Below are 18,530 nucleotides of genomic sequence, written 5' to 3' on the forward strand. Positions count from 1 at the left end.
CTTTTCTCTTTGGTTCAGAACAAAAAATATTCACTAAACAAGTTGCTGATTCATATCAATGGGGGCGCCGTGGAATTTCCAGAGAAATCTGAGCTCCAGACTGGAAGTAAGCGGAATCTGCACGTTTTGGTAGAACCCAGTCTACTGCATGTCTATTCGAACCCACTCGTTTCACTACACGACTTTCTCTCCATCCTGGCTTTCATTGAAACAGTTCGCATGGCAAAATCCCAACCAAGAAAGAACGGGCTGGAGGCACTTAGCATTTATGCAATATCCTTACGCAAAGCTCTTTAAATTTTCCCCACAATTTTGCCGACAGATCCCAGAATTACACTGAGCACTGGCGGCTGACAGGTCAGTTTACTTCTGACGCTTGAAACAAATAACCGTGCCCTCTGCGGATATCTCAAACGATCGATATGCAGTCGGGAAAAGACAATATCAAACAATAGGCCCTTTGTACGATCAGGTCACATGGTGCAAAATCACACATGCTGGGACGCAAGTTGCACAGTGGGACTTCCAAAACAAAGGCAGGTCAAGGTGGACTGGTACGAGTTGCTTTGTTTTGGAAGTCCCACTGTGCAACTTACGTCCCAGCATATGTGATTTTGTACCATGTGACCGGATCGTGCAAAGGGCTTATTCAATATCAAGTGTCAACGAACGTCGTTAACGCACTGGGGCATGGAGCATTGCTTGACAACTCCAAACGCCGGCTGTGAAGTAGACCCGGGTAAGGAGATTAGTCAACTGACCTCTACTGAGGTAATCGTTACAGAGAAATATGCACAGTCTTTAGACGTTTAAAAAGTTTCATAACCATTAACTGTTGCAACTACACTTTGCTTACTTCTACGACAGCAAGATAACCTCAAGAGGCGAGAAACGAGGCAATCGTGGGCGGAATTAAACAGTGAAGGTCAGTGTTTCACATCCAGTGTCTCGAGAAATTCGTATTTTAACTGCTTTCTCATCTTGCATTTTCTTTTGAATAAGAAAAACTTCACGCAACACACAGCATGATACATTTACAGAAACTGTTTTACTTTTGAATAGAACAGGAGTAGGTAAACTCAGTCAACAGTGTTGATTGTAGTGGATTATGGTAATTCAAGACTAATCGCATCACTACACAAGCTCACTCCTTCTTCTGTTTGGAACACTAATCACGCTTGCATTCACTTAGTTTCCACAATTGACAGTATTAACACTAATCTGTAAGTGATCAAACATTGAAGAACACCTCTTCAACATGCTAAAGGCGTGATAAGCGTAGATATCTAGTCTCGCTTGTTATATACCCATGAGCTATTAAAAGCCGGTCGGCGCCATAAGCCGTAAGTTTAATAACTAGCAACTCACGCTACCTTCAAGCGGGAGATGGAACGGGTGAAGAAATATCCTGTTTTTATTTGTAATGCATTTTCATCCCTCCTTCCTTTTTTTTTCGGCCGTTTCTGCGTCATTATCTCTCTAGTACTTTAGTTTTGTATAACCCTTTCACTCACTTTTAGCCATACTCCCTGAAGGGAATTGGGCCGGGAATTAACACTACACTGCAGTCTAATTCCTTTCAGTGTTGCCACTTTACCAAGTAGCTTTGAGCTATTTATACAGTACCAGCATTCTTATGATTAATATATACTGGCTTTGCGGCTTTCCAAAACAAAACAACAGACACTTCTCCACATCTCAGTGGTTTTAGCTGTGGTTAAATATTGACGACAATGGGACATAATTCTCAAGCAGCATCTTGACCTCAGGGATGCCGAAGTGATCCAAAAATCGTTTCTCTTTGCTAATTAGAGAAGTTTTTGAGAAACAATTGAAAATAAAAACCAGCGATATCAGAAGCGAACAACATTTCGTTGTCCGCATGAAAGCAATATTGTCAATGTTGACCCGGCATGTCAAGTGCAATGAAGCCGATATAAATATAGACCCAGCTTGAAAAATGCGGTGAAGTATTTGTAAATGTAGTTATAGGTATAAAGATATGTGAACAAATAGCCAGAGATGTCCGTCACAGGCCGTTAGCTTCCGCATTCAGCCTAATCTCCGGGCGGGAGATGACAGACATTTCAGCTGCAGGTTAGGAAGCACAGTTTTATGTGAACATTTTGCATGCTAGGTGTACAATTATATTCTTAACACTTCATCGCCCTTGGCACTGGCATTTTGTACTTGATATGAACTATTATTGAGGACGGCGAACCGTTTAAAAGATATCCCTATTGGAAGGAAAATCATCTAGAATCCATTCAAGATTCTGAAGATTGTAGAAGTAGTTTCGTGTTTGCATCTAAACACCGTTTTCAGTGCGAAGTACTACTGAGGTTACGATATTGAGAAAGATTCTTCAAGTAAGCGAAATGCTAGTTCCTGATTGAAAATGTGGCCCTCAGATGTCAATATTTTGTCAGCTGGACACAATATGACGACATACTAAAAAACCGTGACCGAATCTGTTAAACATTTCATTGTTAACTCGGTTAACTTAACTTCGTGTAGGGGTAGCTGGGGGCTAATAGGAACTCCCTTGCAGGGTAGGCGAGGCAGGTGGCCGTTTGTAAATACTAAGAAATTTCCTCTCGCCCACTCCCTAGAGATTTCTTTGGTGTTTTGGTCCTTTGCATATTCTAGGGGGTAGGGGAAAGTTTTGTTTTTTTATCGCAACCGCGAAAATAAAGATGGCGTCGTGTGTCGTGGTTTTCTTCTAGACGGCAGAACTCTGTACTTAGAACCAAAACACACCTATCAAAGGTCTTCTTGAATAGATATAGACCAAATGCGCGCTACGGAACACTGTGGACAAGTTTAAATGGACTTTCTCCTCTAGGATATGGAAATATCGCTAGTTCAACCACATGTATCGCTTATTAGAATTAGCATTCTCTTCTAGAGGAACTGTTTTGGTGTTATTATTTATATAAATGCTTCAGCTGACTTTTGCGTTCTCAACTGATCGACAACAACAATTATTAATTTGGATAGCACAAACATACTTTTTACAATAACTGTCTAATTTCTTACGTGCTGATTACCTCCTTTTTACCTCATGGTATGTACTTCATACCATGAGGTATAGTGATGGTTGGATTGGTCACTCCATTCCCGTTAGACAATTAATTTATGCATTAAATCCGCATTAAACATCAATTAAACACGTTCCCCCCCTGTTCCCCATACTAGGTTTGATTTTGTCAACAAAGTCGTGTCATTGTTTTATGTTCATATATGTGGGGGGAGGGTGTGGGCCAAACGTGGCAGTACACGTTTACAAAATGGCGTCTGTTGTGTCCAGTACCTTTTATATCGCCCACAAATTCTGTTGTTTATTAGAACTCAGATTGTCTCAGTTAGGCAGAACTGCACTTGATGTTGGAGGAGGTGGTGATTGCTTTTTTAGGGCTGTATCACATCAACTTTATGGAAATCCTAAGAGCCATTTCTATGTGCGCAGTGTTGGCATTCAGTATTTAGTGAATCACTCTGAACAATTTATAGAGAGTAAAACTGGGCATTCTTGGCAAAGTTATTTGGAAAGGATGTCATGTCAAGGAACACGGGCTGATGCTATCATAATTCAAGCTGTTGCCAATTGTCTTAATTTATCAATTCATGTTGCTGAATCAAATCCAACTTTTTCTCCAGTTACTGTTATTGAACCAGCGAATGTTACAAATGCCCTAAACATTTACATTGGATACCTAGATGAGTTTCATTATGTTTCCATAGTAGAAAACAGAACAATGGAGATAAGAGACAACAGCAAACAAACAAAAAATGCAGATGAAAACAAACCAGTTGATAACAGTGAAAAACGTAAAACTTACAGAAAAAAATACATGAGAAGATACTTGAAAGAGAGAAGAGCTGATGATAACTTTAGAATAAATGAGAATCAAAAACGAGTACATGGCAGCAACATTAATAGCAAAACATCTAGGAACAAGAAACACCAGGCTGCTAAAAGAACAAAATTGAACCCAGAACATGTCAGAGAAATTGAACAGCGCTACTTCAGAAAACGAAAAGCAGAGAACCCGCAGCACATAAGGCAAATAACCAAACAGTCGGTAGGAAAAAGAGAAAAGGCTGAGACTCTGGCAAGTGTATCGCAACTAACATGTAGCAGTCATGAGCTGCAGCCATAAGAAAACGAGTACGATGCAGTTTCTATGATAAATTTTTTTACAAAAACATTGCATGTGGCCCAGAATATGTATGCACTTGTTGTGACCAATTGTGGTTCAAGTGCTCTGTAGTGAAATGTGATCCAAACAAATATAGGGTATGTTCACTAGACATTGTTGAGTCCTGTCTTACAATGACACTGACTGGATCTGCATGACTTGGGCAATAAAAGAAAAAAAGTCTAAAAAAAGTCTAAAAAAGCAATTGTCTAACTTGCAATAAAAAAGGTCTAAAACAAGGTAGGTTACCCAGCTGTGCTAAAGCCAATTAGATGGGTTTTGCTTATAACCCTAATGAATTGAATATCACATCACTAGAAGAGCGACTAATATCACCTCATATACCTTTTATGCAAATCCGTGAACTACCTAGGGGTGGACAATTGTCTATTCATGGAAACATTGTCAATGTGCCAAGTGATGTAAAGGCCAAGAAGCGAATCACAGACCATTCTAATAAAACTTAAAAGGCGACTTGGTTACAAGCATCACTATCAGTTTCAGAATGTCAGACCTAAGAAACTATTAGACACAGCCAAATATCTTGTAGACACTAGTGAATTATTTAAAACTGAGGCATAAAAGAGCAAAATGCATGGGTAAATGGCATAACTTCGCAACCCATGAAGAGTGGGGTGAGTTTGTTCAAAACCCTAACACATCCAGTGCTGATGTGCAAACTAATGAAATTATCACAAATTGTCAAAACAACATTTGCACTGCTGATGTTCATAATCCAGACAGAGAAAAAGACACTAAAGGATTAGATTATGTTTCCTGTCAAAATGTTATATATATTAGATGAAGACCTTATTTCTATAAACATGCTCAACTAATAGCTGCTTATTAACATGATGCACTTTTCAACTAAACACCTTACAAATGGAACACTTCTTCATTCCAAAAGAGGCAAAGGACAGCCTTTTAGAGGATTATTACCACATACATGAGGTAGCTCGAAGGGGCCTTTGATTATCATCAATAAGAGCACAGACGGATAAAATTTTAATTTACGCAAGCTTTCAAGTTCAACTTTCAGCTGTCAAACTGTCAGCTTTTTAACTAAGGAGATATTATGGACTTTTTGAAGTAGCCAATCAAAAAGCGAAAAAAACTATCGACAATGTCGCGTCATTTGGAATAAAATTCACTTATCTTTGTTTACGGCAAGTTTACGGCGTCTCTTCCCCCCATTTATACACGGCATTTGACCATTTTGGGGTCTTGTTATTTTAAAAAACAAATTGACGTCGGTTTTTTATGCGTCTGCCCTCTTATTGATGATAAATTTCGTCATAACATTGTCAAAGAGGCTGTGGAACCACGAGCCGCAGGCTCGTGTTTTCTAGATTTCTGCCTGCGGCTCGTGTTTTCTACATTTCTCTCGTGTTCTCAAATGTCCGTCGTGTTTTATCACAGTGTAATACACGGCTTAGGCTTCTTTATTTGTTAAGGAGAGCGCTTATATCCAAGGCATTATTTTTCATGAGTAAACACGTTCTTTATGTCGTTCACCTATTTATAATTAACTGAAGCTTTGTGACTTCGCACTTTCCGTTCGGAACTGCTCGTTACCGTTTTGCAAGTACTTAAACGTTTTGTAACACTTGCGTTCGTACAAACTGAAACTCGAAATACCTTGACTGAACTCCTCAGTGTAATACGCGGAAATTGAGATTCACTTTTGCATGCTTCTTAGAAAAGAAATGTCGCCAAGATTTGGTCAGTAAAAGTACCTTACGCTGGTTTCCCTACATTACAACTTTTTTGTTTGTGGCTATCGGAGTTTGTATCAATCAATGGACGAATTCCATAAACCTCAATACCAAGGGAAATCAGTTTTCAACGCCCGATTACATTGTCAGTTAAGTTTAGTAGTTTTCTGACTTTTCTTTTTCACAAATTATTCTCATGCAATCAGCGGTAGAATTAATTTTGCCCGAAAAGACTACGAAGCTGAAGGTGACACAGTGCGAGACTAAACAAAAAGTCCTCAACACAACAAAGTTTGAGTAACAGCCAAATTGATGATCTTAAAGTTCATCGAGATCACAGCAGGGCGCCGTTAACGTTGAAATTATTTTCATTTCTAGGAACCTATTATGGAAGCACCGAATCAAAAAGCATTAGTCTTTTTATCTGTCACGTTAAGACTAACTTAAAGACACATGGAAAAAGGCTGGAAACTAAGGCCCCGACCACACTAATCCGTTTTCCTGTGAAAACGCACACTTTTTGATGGGTTTTCGCCTATCACACTAAAACAACCGAAAACGCTGATGAAAACGGAGGCTTTTAAAAACGGTTTCAAAAGTGGAACCTTTTGAAAACGCATCGTTTTTAGTATGGATAGGCGAAAACGGAGGCTTTAGAAAACTTGCCGAGAAAGGCGTCATATACTGTCGTTTCAATCAGCGTTTTCGGGGGCTTTAGACGAGAAACGTATCAAAATTTATACGTTTTCGAATGAAAACGATTTAGTGTGGACAGGTGAAAACAAAACGTAAACGCTACAGTGGTTGACAATATTTTGCCTCGTGTTCGTCAAGACGAAAACAAATACTCTTAGGAACGCATTAGTATGACGGGGTCCTTATAAGGCAAAATAGTTCATCCTCACCATGGCCTTGACCTTTATCGATCTTGATCACACAAACCGCCAAAATCTCACGTTTTGTGGAACATTGTTAACTCACGGTATTGCCTCTAATCTCACAGTCAAACAGGATACCTTGAAATGACCAAAATTCTGCAAAATTTTCTGACAGAGGGAATCGGTAATTAGGAGCACTGGAGCCAGTGAAATAAGAAATGTAACCGAAATCTTTCGTATTTAAGTTGCAGTTGTTTGTTTACTGAAATGTAGAAGTCACTCTTAAATTATTGATGTGTGTTCAATTTGCGAATTAAAGTTAATATCTTCATTAGCTTTTTCAGTCTACTGAAGGGCTCAAGTATAACTTAAACAGTATCCAGTGCCAGTTGATTTGTTTCTTGTTTAATACTTATCTTTTACATTCAAGATATAAAGTAATATTGTAATTCCTTTCTCCTCTGCACAGTTTTGAGAGTGATAACTTAAGATGGTTGAAGCCCTGAATAAACGGGAGACATGGAGTTCGAAGTTCGACTTTATTCTGGCTTTGATGGGGTTTTCTATCGGCCTTGGAAATGTTTGGCGGTTTCCTTACCTGTGTTTTAAAAATGGTGGAGGTAAGGTTTTCTATTATATTCTCAGTTTCATTTTGCTTTTACTTGAACTAATGCAATCGTGCAGGAACTAAATCGCTTTGTCGCAGTAGCGGAACGTTCATCGAGTGCAAACTCTTTTGAGTGCAGTTTTCTAATAAATATTTCATCATTATTTCAGGTGATTATGGAGTTTAAAATTGATCATTACTATATCACGTGCTTTGAAATTTTAAGGTTGCTTTCTCATCCCTTACCTAATTTGCCTGGTCGTGGCCGGTGTTCCGGTTTTGACCATGGAAATCGGTTTGGGACAGTACACAAGTGAAGGCGGAATCACTGCATGGAAGATCTGTCCTCTTTTTCAAGGTACGAATTTGTAAAGAATATTATATAATCTATATATCCGCCGTATTTTCTAAATCTACGGCCAGGGTCCAAGTAGAAACTAAGCCTGGGTACATATACTCTGCAAAGGAACACAAATTTAAGATTTATCTGCAAACAACTTGGTATAGCATTTCATTGTTATCGGAAGCTGATGCTTCTATGACAACCATACTTTTTTTTTCCTCACCAGGTATTGGCTACGCAGGCGTGTTGGTCATGCAGTACATCAATATTTACTACACCGTGATTTTGGGCTGGGCCCTGTTTTACATGTTTGCGTCCTTTCAGTCAAGGCTTCCTTGGTCACATTGTGGAAATGAATGGAACACTCCAAACTGTGTGGATTACAGTGAAAAGAGCACTCAGTCCGAAATGCACACGAACCACTCGATAGCAAATACCACTATGCTTGTAAACACAACACTGGAAAATGCAAATAAGGTGTCTGCAAGCCAGGAATATTGGGAGTAAGTAATAGTTTATTTGATAACAATGTTATGAAATAATTGCCTGTTATTTCTTTAATACCTAAAACGTACCTGGTCTCCTACAGCTGTCATTTGCTGCTTATAACATCCTGTTTCTCGACTTGCGTATAGCACTGTACTCCTCTCTGAACTTAAAGACAAAACTAAGGCACTGCGTGTTTTCCGGCGCTCTGTTTTAAAACGTTATTGCTGCCCGAAAAAGCAATGTCATTGATTAAACAAAGAAACGACCACCTCAAATATCTGAAGAAAACCTTTTACTCGCCATTTATTGGTACCATAGCTGTCTGGTGCGTTAACAAATTGACGGTTGCATCTTTCCTTTCTCGCAATAGCTACAGAGTTTTACGACTTTCTGGCGGCTTGAGTGAACCAGGTCAAGTGAACTGGGACCTAGCATTGTGTCTGTTGTTGGCTTGGATCATTTGTTACTTGTGTGTGTGTAAAGGAGTCAAATCCAGCGGAAAGGTGACAGTTCATTGTGTTTAAAATAGCTTCAAACATTGTTAACGTAAATTAACAAATGACGTATCGAATGTCTAGGCAAAGTGAAATGAAAATAAAAAAATGTAAAGGCAAAGCAACGCAGCTTCGGTTTATTCAGTCATCATGTTAAAATCGTTTTACCAGCTTGTCACAAGAGAACCTGTCTCACGATAAAAAATCAGTCATTCTGGGAGGAAATAAATGCCACAGCCTCTGAAATCAACGTAACAAAGCTGCTTCAAACAGTTAAACCTGACTCTTCTTGGTTTAGGATGTCGCAAATTTTGTACCATGTTACAAGTTCATGCAAAGGGTCAATTGGGGTGTGACAGTTCATGTGGGTTCGCTTGTATGAAATAGATATGTTGATTGTAAAATAAAGAAAATAGATCACCTTATTTAAGTCTCCGTTTTTAGCGTTACTTTATTAATTTTACAAGCAAACAAATATTGCAAACAAATTGAACAGAAAATTGTTAAAATGATCGCAACTGGTGGGAGATTGACTAGTTGGCTATTTACCAATCGTGGGGGAGTTAAATCTGGGACCACCAAACACAAATCCATCTATCGACAGGGAGGAGGATTTGAATTCGAGACCTTTTGATCATGTGACTCTATGTTTGCTACTTTGATAAGAGCATTTTCGTGATTTAATTATTTGGTCTTCGTGTTACGCTTAAGACGCCTCCTTTTCAGGTTGTGTACTTCACTGCTACAGCTCCTTATCTGCTATTGACCGCCATTCTGATTCGTGGAGTGACATTGCCGGGAGCCATTGATGGAATCAAGTTTTATCTTACTCCTGATCTGTCAAGACTTTCAGATGGCCAGGTATTAATATCTTTTCGATTTTTTTGTTCAAGTACGTTCTGACCAATTGTCTCTGTGTATTCTTACTACGTGCGCAATTCATGTTGTAATGTCGCACCATGACATCCATCGACCGCGCACGCTAAATAATAATTAAAGGGAACAATAACAGTGCTAATGGCCGCTGATGTAGCTCTGCATGGCTTTAACTCTCTTGAAATGAAAGACTTTAATGTCACCTAACGCTTCTTCTGTAAGAAGCACTGCGTTGCTATCCAACTAACGTGTGCGAAAAAAAAGTTGTTTTCACCGCATTTCTAGTAGATCTTTCCCTAATTTATCCAGTACAGCACTATTGTCAGGGCCTCTACTCGCCAGTTAGGTACGTTTCTACCAGGTCTTAACGCTTAACCTAGGACCCATGTGACACTAGTCCCATTGTACTTAATCATTTCGGACGGTCCCATACTCCAATTTCATCAATCTCTCAGAAACAGGAATGCTAAGGAATGGACTTTGAAAGGTTAACCGCTTTTGCTGAGGTCTTAAAGCTCCGGATATAGCTGTTGTTGATGAAGCTCAACAACGTCAAAAGATCTTTTTTCGTTTAGGTCTGGATCGACGCCGCGACTCAAGTGTTTTTCTCATACTCCCTTGGTATGGGGACCATGACAGCGCTTGGAAGCTACAACAAATTTAAGAACAACTTTTACAGGTTAGGCAACAATAATAAGTGCTGTAACAGTGTAGGTCTTTGCTCGTGTATTCGAGTAATCAGCGACACATGACGATTGCCGATAGCCGCCTTAGTCACTTGACATCTCGAAGACGTTCGGAGATTTTCTGTATGTGAAAACCCAAGGAATCCTTAAATTATCGAAGACTGAAAAAGGAGCACTTGTATGTGTAGTTCCCTATTCCAAATTACACTCCAGAAGAGATGGGAGACTGCCATCCGAGACAAAAACGGCCAACGAAGGGCCAGGAGAAAAGCCAGATCCATCCTGATCATCACCTAAATCCACGACAGGCATCTTTCTTCACTCACCAGGGCTACAGTAGAGATCGCAATTAATCCAGGATTCACTTTTACAACCACACAAGACGATGCTCATCAACAACTGTCATGGAGTCACTTCATAGTCCATCGACTGACTGATGCCAACAACTCCAAGTAGTGTGACTGACTATAGTAAATCATTTTTGCAACGGCCCCGAAAGTGCCAGCTACTTCGTGACTCTCTAAAAGACACTTTTGATCAGTACAATTTCGTAATCACTTGAGTTTGCTGTGAATGCATGTTTTAAAATCTATTGTTATTACGGTTTGACCCTTTTTTCCATTTCTTTAGGGATTCCATAATATTTACATGCTGCAATAGTGGAACAAGTTTCTATGGCGGATTTCTGATCTTCTCAGTGCTGGGATTTATGGCAAAAAATCAAGGAGTGAAAGTGAAGGATGTCGCTAAGTCAGGTTATAAGAATACTTGTCATTTACTAACCGTTACCGGCCTGCGACGCATACTATAGGGCGCTTGCGATTACATCAGGAAATGCCCTGAGTGTTCTTAAAACGTTTATCACACTGTTGTGGTCAAAAACCTATTTTTTGTCTTTGTTTGTTTTATTTTTTCCGTTTATAAACGTATTTACAAAATATCAACGTGTAAGTCATGGAAGCCCAGGGAGGTCAATAAGGCTGTCAGTCGTACGCAACAGAAAATCCGGCAATCGGGAATCCCAAAAGTGTTAGTTGAATTCCTGTACGAAGCTGTATTGGTATGCTTCACTGGACAAGGTTACATGGTTATCTGGAGCATTTTAGTCTCCCTATTCTGGCATAGTCTGCAATAAAGGAGACCAATGATATAATATTTTTGAAATACTAAAAGTAAGGTGTAGGCTTGAGTCTACAATTCAGATCGGGTTTACAGTTAGAAATAAATTCAGCTGCAGGTCTAGATCTCGCCGATGACTTAGCTCTTTCCTTAAGGGGGGAAAGGGGCAGGGGGCAACCCATGACGAACCTTCTCACGAAAAGGGTGTCAGTTTACGGTAGGACCTCATCGCTGCTGGAACCTTATAGTCTGGTACGTGGTCATAAAACAGTTTGGACAGGGTCAGACGCGTAACGACAGAGGACTCCGTACTCAGACTCAGAAGAATTTTAATATATTCTCAAATCTTTGCTACTCAGGAAAGCGGTTTATTTTTATCCTTACTCAAGGTGTTTCTTGTTTTTCTGTCGATTGATAATTCTCTTACAGGTCCAGGACTTGCCTTCATCGTTTATCCAGAGGCGGTTGCTCAGATGCCTTTAGCTCCGTTATGGTCTGCTTTGTTTTTCTTCATGTTAATCTTGCTCGGTCTTGACAGTGAGGTAAATTAACAGAGCTAAATAATGGAATAAATCGTTTCTCGATTTAACTTGCCGGAGTTAAAAATCATGAAGAAAATAGTTACAACTACATTTCAAGATTCCTAAAAGAAAGTGAAGAGAAATAGTCAACATGTATGTGTTTTAAGATGTAAATGTATGCTTGGGGACATAGCCTTTTTGTGGAATATAACTCAGCAAATTCCACGGGCTGAACGAGAGACTGCTCTGAATGCACGAGGCAGGAAGGACTATTTTGAGCTTGGTGGGATTCGCACACGCGATCAGTAGATTAAAGGTGTAGTGAAATGTCAGTAATTAGTTAAATTTTCGGGGCGTTTTAAGTCATTGGTGAAAATGTTACTCAGTCCCTTTCTCAGCAATCAATAAATTTCGAAGATCTTAGCTCTCTTTAAAAAAACTGTCTTTCAGTTTAATCTCCGCTGACAGTTGAAATTTTGACCAAATGCCAAGAGAGACATGATACATGGCAAATAAACTGTAATATGCTGGTACTGTTTCTTTTATTCCATGGTAATGATTTTTGTCTTTTTTGCATCAAGTTTGTAGGTATCGAGGGCGTTGTTACAGGCGTCGTTGATTTGTTTCCGCAACATCTGAGGCGTGGCCATCGCAAGGAAATGTTTACCGCCTTTATCTGTTGCGTCTGGTTTCTACTCGGTTTGTCCATGGTTACTGAGGTAAAGATGCGGTCCATGCTTTGCATGTACAATGGATCGGACTTGATTTCAGTTTATCCTCTATCTCAACATCTTTATTACTGACACTGGCACATCTGAGCAATTGACCAGCTTCCTATGTAGGTCGGTAATAGGAGCCCTGATGTATCAGCCTGCCTATCACTTCCATAGCTCTCGACACACAAACAGGCATACAGAGAGACAGAAGAAAATAGAAAAAGAAGCAATTTAGTAAACTAAAAACAAACAACAAATAGTTAAGCAAACTAAGAGAGCAGCAACAAGACAAGCAACCAAACTTGCATAATATTAATATCAAAGTTCTGGGGATTATTAAGTGAAACCCGTGCTTGACAAGCATTGTAAAATCCACTGCTTATAATCTTTATAGGGTGGTATGTACGTGTTCCAATTGTTTGACGCATACTCTGGCAGCGGATCAGTTCTGTTGTTGGTGGTCATCTGCGAATGTGTTGCCATAGGATGGTTTTATGGTGAGAAAAATAGCTTATTAGTCTTTAGGCGAATCTTTGCTGACTTCATTGTTTACATTTTTCTTCGTTAACATACGACTTTGCGCATAGAAGGCATCATGCTAGACACGATTATACTAAAAAACTTAAAGAGCTTGTAAAACTTAGTAAGTGGTGAAATTTTTGGCTCTTTGGGTGTAATATTCGAGGAGAAATTGGCTTTCAAAAACATCAAAATTTCTGTGTGGCAAAAGCGCTAATGAGCTCATACGTGCTTCATAAAATTATGAGCTTTTAAACCCTCGTCGCACAAAATGTATTCAATACATCGCGCTCAAATTCCTTGGGACAGTTAATCGTGCTGTGCCGTTTCAATATTCAGTACTAATCTCTTTGTAGCTCTATCAGAAACTGTATCGCTGACGGTAATGAGGCAAATATTATAAACAAAGATTCTCCTATAACGGTCGTCAACTACAGAAAGACTACGCCTTTGAGAATCTTAAATTTCAACAGTAAAACCTCAATCCCTGTGTCCCAATCTCAATCATTAGTTATTTAATAACGCATGATTCATATCTGGTTCCTAACCAAATTTCCAAACTCATACCCAAATTCCCAATTTCCTCAGCGTGCTGAGTTCCCGGAAAGGAGAGGTGGAGTGTTGTACATTATGGTAACATTTCCATGTTACATATCAATAGCGTGCTACACATTTTGGTGGGTGTGCACCACCCGGCTCTCGATACTTTTTACTTAGCTTATTTTAGGCCAAAGTACGCCATTTTCCATACAAATTTTCAGACCTAACCAGACCTATCTTAGGTAGCTTCGTCATGTGGCTTGCTTTATCACAAATATTCCACTAATTTCTTACGGCTATTAACAGGACGTCATCGTTTCTATGACAACTTTGAAAGCATGCTGGGATTTCGAATCAATCCATGGATTGGCTGGTGCTGGTGTTTTCTTGCGCCCATTTTTTGTTCGGTGAGTTTTTTGATTCAGTAAATCGATGCAAGTATAATATCGTTGATCGTAGAATATCTCGCACTGCTTTTCAGATGTTACAAACTTTAGGTATAGAAAATCAAATCAGGGGACATGGTAAGCCGTATGCCCCTAAAATATGCTTTCTTCGAGATGTAACTTAGTAACCATGATTAGCTCCATGATTAAAAACAGTCAGATTGGTATCAGGTCTGTCACATGTCATACTACCTGTTAAAACGGTAAATTGTTTTTGCAACTGAAGCATGGATGGAACTCGCTTTCGTCAAAGAACAAACCTGACTTGTTAGTGGCGGGTGGTGTGTTTCGCCGTGGTATACCCATTTCTGAGTACACATATTGCGGCCAATCACCGCCTGGAAAATGTAAAACTTATTTAAAAATACGCGTCATATAGCCCTCCTTCTGTGTAACCTCAACAACCTATTGTCCAAGAGAGTGTTCTCTGCTTGCTTGTTCAAAGGAATCAGTAGAATAGGACAATCACATGACTTTTGGAGGGCATATAGTTTATTTGTGGCCCGAGTAGCATCATTTGCGCCCGAGCGCGAAGCGCAAGGGCGTAAATGATGCTACGAGGGACACAAATAAACTATATGACCGACAAAAGTCATGCGATTATCATTATTATCAATACACAAGGCCAAATCGTACAAATTCATTTAATAAGAAAAAAATGTTTAACAGAGATGTAGCATGAAACTATGGTATGGAAAGTTGTTGCTACAATACGAACAGCTAAACAAGAGCCAAATAAAATTCCTTTTTGTTTACAATAAAATGTCAAATATAATCTAGTTTTAAAAAGATTGGTAACAATGATTAGCAAAAAGACAGTTTACATTTAAAAAAATGATAGTCTTCCCGTTAATACATTAACGGCCCGCTAGGAGTCATTTGCGGCCCGCAAAGCAAGTGTTTTCAAGAGGGCGGTTTTCAATTTGGCCGCGTATATTGATAATAATTCGAATTTGCTAAAACAGTCGTCACCTCCTCTCAATTCATAAATGATGATTTCTTTACAGAACTGCAGCAGCTCTTGTCAGCTTGCAATTATTTTGCTTGTTAGCACGAGTTACTTTTTTTCGGTCTAGGGGCCGATTGCTTCTGTTGTCTCAAAGGGTATCAAGTCATTAATGTGAGACCTTACGAGAGCTGCTACTCGACCCAAGTTTTGTGGTTGCCTCAATGATTTTTATATTCAACGTTGCAGTTTATTTTCGTCTTTAACCTTGTGACGTATTCACCACTCAAATTCGGGGACTACGTGTACCCAGGCTGGGGGCAGGCGATTGGTTGGCTCCTGACGGTATCCTCGTTAATTCTTATTCCCGCGGTGATGATATACAAGCTGTTCAAGACTACTGGAACTATCAAAGAGGTAAACATTTGCAGTAATTTACACGAGTAGTTGGCTTAATTTCCGCATAGTTAATAGAGGGAAATGGTTAGGAAGGTAAACATAAAAGAAATTAACAAACAGGCTACAATTTGTGTCAGAAAGTCCATGACACTGCACATCTTTTGTTTTATGCTCATAGACTATGTTTGAATAATTGCGATACTTCGATTGGTTAGTTGTATGAGCACACATAATTGTTTTTGGTATTTTGCCAGGTTTTGTGCAAGGTCAACGTCCAGACTCTGCAAGTAGTGCTTGGCCAGTTGACAATCAGTCGATTAACATTGTTACTTCCAGTTTGCATAGGGAAACGTTTCGTCTTTGTTGTCAGTACTTTTATTTTTGGTTTAACAGAAAAGAAAAGAACAAACAAATAAAATTGGATAAGAAAAGTTCTTCCCAATATATCAATCAGCTTTGGGTAGCATTCCTAGCACGTTTTCATGTAGTTATCTGTGTTGAATTTCGTGACTAATGTGTAATAATAAATAAATCAATTTAGCTTGTGAGATGCAGAAAAAGGGGAGATGAGGGAATGTTCCATGGATCCGTAAAGGAAGGGTACTTAAAGTGGAGGAAGCGGGGTGAGGAGAAAGTAGCGGATGAAAATGAGGAGGAGAGAGAGGAGGAGGGGTCACACTAAGAGGCGGTTAATAGATACTGCTACTGATAAGGAAACGCAGCCATGTTCAAAAAAGAATCATTTGATGTATTTATTGGTTTTTCTGTTTGGTTTGACAGCGCTTGGACAAGTTACTTGTACCTGACATGAAGGAGAAAGACAGAGATATAAATGGGCTGGGCAGTGATCCAAAGAAGGCAGGAACAAATGAAAAAGCTGAATTAATTACAAGCTCGGTGTAAATCGAGCCGAATAAGAATTCATGTGTTATTAATCTAATTTATGGGAATTTTACGTAAATTTTCATACATTATTTTCTAGTTTGATAGTTGTTTGTAGTTGCCACACACAAAAAAGAGTAGAGAATTATCGGAAATTGTTGTATGTAAGCTTTGTTAACCCTGGGTGGTCAGGGTACTGTTGGTATGGTGAATTTAAACCCTTCTGAACACTTATATTATTTCAAAATTCTGAGAGGTAGATTTACTTTGCGATGCTGACTGATTTTGATTCTTCAACTGTTTTGTCATGGCAGGCATATTTTGACATGCCAATGAAGCTAAATTATCAGGTATTTTTTCGACGGAATTCTTTAGTGCTAGTCCAGTTTTCCTGAGTGGCATTGGCGCATTGGTACTCTTTTACATTCCATTTTCATTTTGGATAACTTCCCACACCTTGCATCACATTCTGATTTCCCGATGAAGTCGTGAAATCCAAGATGGCTGATCTAACATGGCGAATGCCATGACATAACGTCATATCACGTAATGTCATAACCAACAAAAGAGTGTCTCATCTTGTGCAGAAATTTCAAGGCTATCTACTAAAAGCAAAATAATTTCAATCCTTTTCAATAGAACGAGATCCATGAAGGCTTTTAATGAGCCCCCACCCCTGTACCACTGTCGGAGTATAAATTTGCTCGTAAGTCTCATGGTTAATCATTGCTTGGTGCTCAAGATCAGAATAATTCTCGCAATAGGCCACATTCGTATTCTCGGTATTGGACTGGAACTAGCTTGCAATGGAGGCTCATGCGGGGATATGTCATTACAAAGAGATTTATGTCGTTTACGTTTGAAAAGACTCCCCGCATTAGCCTCAGTTGCAAGCTAGTTCCAGTCCTATACTGAAAATACGAAAATGGTCCATTAGAAGTTAAGGATAGATTTGCGACATTGACAATGTCTTTAATTAAACGGAAAACTCGATATAGATTGTTATCCAAGGTAAATATACCATTGTGAAATGGTAAAGGCAGGACCTTGAAACAAAGGACTGCCCTAGTTTAGAGTTCAATGTAATACATTTGGTCAGTATATCGTAAAATCTCCCTCCATACGCATGAATAAAGTCTCAATTGACACACCTTGTTTTCCTTTTAGACACTTGGTTATGCCATACTCATCATCTTATCATACTTATTACAATTCGATAACAAGAAAATGGGAGTCACCGAGCTGGCTGTTGAGTTATAAGCTCTTTAAGCTAAAGTACAGGTGTCTCTAGCAGGTTGTATTGTTGTTATGGTAGCCTGTCATACAAAAAGGATCCACCAAAGCTCTTTCCATCACTTGAAATGATGGAAAGAACTGGAAACTACCCGAAAAGCCCAGAAGCTTCCTTCCAACGAAATATTTGCTACAGGAGATGAGACATGTCCCGTTGCAATCATCAAAGAGTTTCTGTCGTGTCGTCCTGCCGAAATATGTACTTCCGGTCCACTTTATCTGTCTCTATGCCAAATCAATAAGCCATTTCCACTAGTGAAAAGTCACCTTCAACATAGCAGTTGACTAACAAAAAAAGGCTGCAATACGATCTGTAGGTAAAAATGGATTGTAACATTGATATAAGATGTTATGTACAAATTTTCAACGGTTTTAAGCGTTATTCGATTTGAAACCTTATTGGCAGTTGTCTGTTTGCCTAAGTTGTTGCTCGTTAGGTAATAACTTTATGTAATCACTTTAATCACTTCGGTTTGAGCTTATTCTCTTATTTTTTCCCGTAGATGACCACTGCTCAGACCACTTCGTCTTGCATCAAGGGTGGTTGCCTACGAGAGAGTTGACTGTACCCATTACAGAGCACAAATGACAATGTTCTTACCTTCATACAAAAATATTTGAGATTTTCTCTGATTTATATTTTTCAGGTCATATCTCCATGTATTACCGAAAGCATGGAAAGTCCCCATAATTTTCCAAGCCATTTTTAAAAGATAAAGTAAGCTTAGCAAAAACGATCGTCAACAGATAATTTTTGTTCGGCTTTTTAACACCCTAAATAGCTCTTGCATCAGTAATCATGACCAAACGTAGATAGTGTACTTACGAGCTGCAGTGATCAGCGTCTTGATGAGTGCGA

General features: G+C 39.1%; 1 protein-coding gene across 3 annotated transcripts; it reads left to right on the top strand.

Annotated features, from left to right (window-relative positions):
- The first annotated feature begins 457 nt into the window (after positions 1–457).
- Positions 458–17,528, top strand: LOC110062663 (sodium- and chloride-dependent taurine transporter-like). Of its 3 annotated transcripts, none has more exons than XM_089284629.1 (15): positions 458–771; positions 868–925; positions 7,265–7,415; positions 7,629–7,760; positions 7,972–8,248; positions 8,605–8,737; positions 9,455–9,589; positions 10,180–10,283; positions 10,921–11,045; positions 11,839–11,951; positions 12,512–12,649; positions 13,041–13,143; positions 14,012–14,112; positions 15,347–15,514; positions 16,277–17,528. In XM_089284629.1, the coding sequence occupies exons 3-15, from the start codon at positions 7,286–7,288 to the stop codon at positions 16,397–16,399; spliced, it is 1,782 nt and encodes a 593-aa protein (XP_089140755.1). In that variant the 5' UTR covers positions 458–771; positions 868–925; positions 7,265–7,285; the 3' UTR covers positions 16,400–17,528. The 3 variants fall into 3 exon arrangements, with proteins under 3 accessions (XP_089140755.1, XP_089140757.1, XP_089140758.1); XM_089284631.1 differs by having other exon boundaries at positions 458–739; XM_089284632.1 differs by lacking the exons at positions 458–771; positions 868–925 and adding an exon at positions 1,901–2,097.
- Positions 17,529–18,530: the final 1,002 nt, after the last annotated feature.

Source organism: Orbicella faveolata, unplaced genomic scaffold (assembly GCF_042242905.1).
Source record: "Orbicella faveolata isolate gen_17 unplaced genomic scaffold, um_ofav_v1 contig_13, whole genome shotgun sequence".
NCBI classification, from domain to species: Eukaryota; Metazoa; Cnidaria; class Anthozoa; order Scleractinia; family Merulinidae; genus Orbicella; species Orbicella faveolata.

Bases quoted from the DNA above. Each gene is read 5' to 3' on its own strand.
- LOC110062663 (XM_089284629.1), top strand. From the start codon at position 7,286: ATGGTTGAAGCCCTGAATAAACGGGAGACATGGAGTTCGAAGTTCGAC. The intron at 7,416-7,628 runs GTAAGGTTTTCT...TGAAATTTTAAG, and splicing joins GTGTTTTAAAAATGGTGGAG to GTTGCTTTCTCATCCCTTAC. The intron at 11,952-12,511 runs GTAAATTAACAG...TTTTGCATCAAG, and splicing joins TGCTCGGTCTTGACAGTGAG to TTTGTAGGTATCGAGGGCGT.